The sequence below is a fragment of the Trichomycterus rosablanca genome, unplaced genomic scaffold, assembly GCF_030014385.1.
Source record: "Trichomycterus rosablanca isolate fTriRos1 unplaced genomic scaffold, fTriRos1.hap1 scaffold_97, whole genome shotgun sequence".
Classification (NCBI taxonomy): Eukaryota; Metazoa; Chordata; class Actinopteri; order Siluriformes; family Trichomycteridae; genus Trichomycterus; species Trichomycterus rosablanca.
Genome location: NW_026947261.1, coordinates 61,560 through 66,920, shown reverse-complemented (window position 1 = coordinate 66,920; position 5,361 = coordinate 61,560). Strand labels below are relative to the sequence as shown.

The window sequence follows — 5,361 nt, the reverse complement described above, 5'->3', positions numbered from 1 at the left end:
GGTCGGGGGACCCGTATAGGGAGGGATCGCAAAAGTGTATTGACATCACCAAAATGTCATCCTTATTCCAAGGGACCCTTACTCAGCCCAGAGGGTGCAGGCAGGGAAACAGCCCAACACGGACCCCAGGGTAAAACGCACCCTATAGGGCGCCCCAGGGCACGAGGGCGGTGCCAGGTAAGCCCGGGGGGGTCAGGGGACCCGCGTAGGGAGGGATCGCAAAAGTGTATTGACATCGCCAAAGTGTATTGACATCACCGAAACGTCATCCTTACCCCAAGGGACCCTTACTCAACCCAGAGGGCGCAGGCAGGGAAACAGCCCGGCACGTGCCCCAGGGTAAAACGCACCCTATAGGGCGCCCCAGGGCACGGGGGCGGTGCCAGGTCGGCCCGGGGGGGTCAGGGGACCCGCGTAGGGAGGGATCGCCAAAGTGTATTGACATCGCCAAAGCGTATTGACATCACCGAAACGTCAAACCTTACCCAAAGGGGACCCTCACCCCCTGACGGAGCAGGACCGACGTGATCGAATTCCGTACTCGTACTTGGCACCCTAGCCACTATATCGTGACTCTAACCCCCCATCTCCATGTCATGGTAAGTGTTGACAAAGGGTAGGTATCTGTTGTAATTGACTATCGTTCTTATGAACTATTTGCTCACGAGGAGAGGGTATTAATGTTTTTTTTGAAAGGTAGGTATTTGTTTTAATTTATTCTTATTATTATCATCGACTACTTTAATAGTTATATGTTTTAATTATTTATGAACTTATCTTTCTATTTCTACAGGTTACCACCGAAATCTAATGTATATCGTAACTCTAACCCTAACCCATCTCCATCTCATGGTAAGTATCGATAAAGGGTAGGTGTCTGTTCTAATTTCCTATCGTTCTCATAAACTATTTGCTCACGATGAAGTGACCAAGTTACTTTTCGAAGCAGGGATCAGTGTACGGCATACAGAAAATGACGAATGAGTAGGGAATTGTTATTTAGCTGTCAATTTCATCTTGTTGGCGTAATAGAAGGCCCATCGTTAACATGAACTACCCAAAGTGGGTGTCTGATTTGAAATCGAAGGTAGGTCTTAAGTCGAGCTCTTCTTTGACGACTGTGTAATGTATGGTTCGGTTATTGAAAAGTGTGCACAATATGGCCATGTTTTTGCCTGTTTTTTTTTTTTTCCCAATTTATTAAATTTGATAATTTGATATTTGATATTTGATTAGATTAGATGTGTATCGATTGTGTTAAAAAGAAGAAAAAAATAATAATTGCTGGAGAGAAATTTGACATTTGTTTTCCATACATTCACACTGGCATGTTCTGGGATTCCATGGAGTCACACCCAGGTTGGCAGCCCAATGACAAGGTATTGCAAAGGAACGTCTTTGAGATGTTCCGCGTGGTGTGACCGACGAAGTGACTTGTGATCTAGCCCTAGTTACTTACTTTTGAAGTCAAGTAATCCATGAAGTGACTCGAGTGACTTTTTGAAGGAGTAGTGATCAGATCGCTTTTCCAAGGTAACTGAGCCATCGCTGGTCCTGTTCGAAGCGGTTAGGGGTTGAGATCGCCGCGTCGTCATCGGGATATTCAAGCCGTCCTCACACACCATATGGTCGAGCTTCCCGAGATAAGAGAATTTCGGGAGCGGCCGAGGTGTCATGGGATCGCCCGGGTGTCGTCGGACCCTAACCCCAGGTTTTAAGGTCTGTCTGTGTGTGTGTGTGTGTGTGTGTCGAAAAGTCTTCGGTCGGCCAGTGATTGTGCAGGTCTGGTAATTTTCATCGTAATTTTCACCAAATGAGGGGGCAAAACAATGTCCAGGGAGTCACGCTGTAAGAATTTCTTTGTGAGTCGTGGTGGAAGAGGAGTAGTCAAGTCAACTTTATGTATATAGCGCTTTTTACAACAGACATTGTCTCAAAGCAACTTTACAAAATCCAGGACCGACAGATACAGAAACCCCTGTGTGGCAAGGAGAAACTCCCTGAAAATTACAGGAAGAAACCTTGAGAGGAACCAGACTCAGCAGGGCCCATCCTTCTTGGGTGGCCAGGAGGATACTTTAAATAAATACACGATTTACACAAATCATACAAACACAGAATTAAATGATCTAAAACTGGTAATAAATAGATAAATAAAAAATTAAATAATAATAATAATAGAGTACTTGGTCACCCACAGACAGACAGACAGACAGACAGACAGACAGACAGACAGACAGACAGACAAGCGAGACTTCTGGCCCTCACAGACCTGTACACGGCCTCAGACGGTCAGAAAAGGACCGCGCCAAAAGGACAGGGGGACCGTGCCATACGGTGCGTCTCGGCACGGGGAGCCTCCCGCAGGGCTCCGTTTCGCGTCTGGGCCCTCGGTTCGGCCCCTGGCCCCTAAAAACCACTTCGGATATCCGAGACGCTTTGGTGATATAGACCCTAACCTAGTGTTTCGCGCCAAAAAGGACGGAATTGTGCCATATGGTGCGTCTCGGCACGGGGAGCCTCCCGCAGGTCTCCGTTTCGCGTCTGGGCCCTCGGTTCGGCCCCTATCCCCTAAAAACCACTTCGGGTATCCGAGACGCTTTGGTGATGTAGACCCTAACCTAGTGTTTCGCGCCAAAAAGGACGGAACCCTGCCATATGGTGCGTCTCGGCACGGGGAGCCTCCCGCAGGTCTCCGTTTCGCGTCTGGGCCCTCGGTTCGGCCCCTGGCCTTTAAAAACCACTTTGGGTATCCGAGACGCTTTGGTGATATAGACCCTAACCCTAGTGTTCACGACTACGGTGCCAGACCTGGCTCGTGGTCTCCAGTGCCCGGGCTTCGTTTTTGGATGGACCTGTAGAAAGAAAGAAAGACAGAAAGACAGAAATAAAGACAGATATCCTTTATTTGTCATATATATATATATATACATAGACAGATGTACAGTACAATGAAATTCTTTCTTTTCGCATATCCCAGCTGGTGTCGGAAGCTGGGGTCAGAGCGCAGGGTCAGCCGACTTACGGGCGCCCCTGGAGCAGACGGGGTTAAGGGCCTCGCTCGAGGACCCGACAGTGGCTACGTAGCAGAGCCGGGATTTGAACCGCCAATCTTACGGTCGATAGCCCAAAGCTCTACCCACTAGGCTACCACTGACCCCTGTAGGTGGTTAGGGGAAATCTCGCGGAAGCGTCCCGGATACCCAAAGTGGTTTTTCTCCATTTACAGGGACCGGGGACCCGGGAGAGCCGCGGGACTCTGGCACGGCGACGCCCGGGCCGGGACACGCCTTTTGACCAAAGCGTTTGACCCTAGGGTCGAACCGCCTCTCGGTGGTTAGGGGAAATCTCGCGGAAGCGTCCCGGATACCCAAAGTGGTTTTTCTCCATTTACAGGGACCGGGGACCCGGGAGAGCCGCGGGACTCCGGCACGGCGACGCCCGGGCCGGGACGCGCCTTTCGACCGGACCGTTTGACGATCGGACGGAGTTGTGCTTATGTGTAGGGTACAGATCCCCGTGGCACCGGAGAGGTGGGGGGTTGATGAGAGAGAGAGAGAGAGAGAGAGAGAGAGAGAGAGAGAGAGAGACACCCGTGGTGATGGCAAACAGAAACTTTAATGACAGAACCCGACACGCAAAACCCAAGAAGGCAACCGTTCACAAACAATGTAACTATTTACAAACAGTGACAAGAGAGGGAAAGAACACCACGTCAAAACAAACCATTCACGAGCAATGACAAAGGACATAACTGTCACCGTGTACAAGTGTTGGTGAACTTGGAAAAATAACTGCCCCAGAACCGAACGTGTTCGCGGGGTCCGAAGAGAGAAAGAGAGAGGTCGGACGACTTTCCACGCGTTCACCTAGAACGTGGCGCTGGGGTCGAGGGGCATCTCCTCCACCACAATCTCATCGTCGGAGGAGCTCGAACACAAAGGAATCGTCCTCAGGTAGACGCGGGGATGCCCCGAACGGACGATGGCGTCCATCACCTCCTCCTCCACCTTGACCGGGGTGCCACAGTATGAGTGGTCTGGAGAGGGCCCGAGCCCCAACACCGCGTAACCCTGGAGAGACAGAGAGAGAGAGAGAGAGAGAGAGAGAGACACACAGAAGGTTGAGACGAGGCCCAGGCTCTCGGTGACGCACTACGGTCTCAAGTCGTGTCTCTCACCGATGGATTACTCCTCTCCGTCTGCACGCACACGGACCTGGGCTCGTCAGAATCTGAGGACTCCCGCAGCCGGAGGATCCTGGAGCGCTTGGCCCTCTGCCCCCGTGGCCGTTCGGGAGTCGAACCGCACACCTCGACCTCCTCCTCCTCCTCTCCGGAGTCCTCGGGGCTGATCGTGGACCGTTGGCGACGGGTTCTGCGGCGGGGAGTTTCCCGTACGTCGCCCGCTGCCTCCTCCCGAAGTCCGCCCACCTCCTCGTCCTCCTGCTCCTCCTCCTCCTCCTCCTCCTCCTCCTCCTCCTCCTCCTCCTCTCCTAAGTCCTCGGGGCTGTGCGCGGACCGTGGGCGAAGGGTAAAGCGGCGGGTAGTGTCCCGTCCGTCGTCGTGCTCGCCCACTGCCTCCTCCTGAATTCTGCGCACCTCCGCGGCCTCCCCGACGCTATTCAGGGGCACGTAAAACTTAGCCGCCACCGATTCTGAGTGGCACATTGCCCGGTGCACCGCGAGCCTCTTTCTGGGGCTGAGGTTCTTGGTCTGAGAATGAACAACGAACAACAAAGAAAGAAATCAGACTCTACAAAGTCTTTGAGTCGTTGCCGAACGCACGACGTCTCACTCACGTGGTGCACCATGGAGGTACGGAGGTTCCTGAACGTGAAGGAACCTCCGAAGCCCATCCGGGTCCATTCAGTCTTGAAATAAGACAGCACTTTGTTGCACCTGCCACCCGCAGAGTTGAAAAAAAAGAAAGGCGACTCTGACCCGATGAAATGCTCCCGAGCCAAGATCACCCCTTCCAGCCACTCCAGCTCGCGACGGCTCAGGCTGAGCTGCGCGTGGCCGTAGGTCGCGGCGCTCTTGTGTTCCTCGACCTGTGGGACGGAGACACGGGACAAGGTGTTAGCCGGCCCGAACCAGGCAGGGGACCTACCTCACGGGAACCCCGACACGACACTCACGTCTATGATGACGTGGTCACCTTCCACCTCAGCGTTTTGCACTTCCTCCACCTTCAAATTTTTCAGCACGCCGGACCTGTGACCTGAGATGGAGACGAAGTAGCCCGTCAGCAGTCCGAAAACCTGTCGCAGGTTCTCCCTGGAACCGTCCTTGAGGGATTCTGCGGGAAGAGAAAAGAAAAGAACGGACGGTCGGACAGGGTCTGTCTCGCGCGCGTGCGA

General features: G+C 52.9%; 1 protein-coding gene across 1 annotated transcript; it reads right to left on the bottom strand.

Annotated features, from left to right (window-relative positions):
* Nucleotides 1-2,908: 2,908 nt before the first annotated feature.
* On the bottom strand, nt 2,909-4,857 carry LOC134309114 (uncharacterized). The gene is made up of 4 exons (XM_062990739.1): nt 4,801-4,857; nt 4,577-4,714; nt 4,181-4,411; nt 2,909-4,073 (listed from the first exon to the last, which is right to left on the bottom strand). The coding sequence occupies exons 1-4, from the start codon at nt 4,855-4,857 to the stop codon at nt 3,870-3,872; spliced, it is 630 nt and encodes a 209-aa protein (XP_062846809.1). The 3' UTR covers nt 2,909-3,869.
* Between the last annotated feature and the right edge of the window lie 504 nt (nt 4,858-5,361).

Excerpts from the sequence above, each read along its gene's own strand:
- LOC134309114 (XM_062990739.1), bottom strand. The coding sequence starts at position 4,857 with ATGGGCTTCGGAGGTTCCTTCACGTTCAGGAACCTCCGTACCTCCATG. Across the intron at positions 4,715-4,800 it reads GTACCTCCATGGTGCACCAC|ACCAAGAACCTCAGCCCCAG; the intron begins GTGAGTGAGACG and ends GTTCATTCTCAG. Across the intron at positions 4,074-4,180 it reads CGGAGAGGAGTAATCCATCG|GGTTACGCGGTGTTGGGGCT; the intron begins GTGAGAGACACG and ends CTGTCTCTCCAG.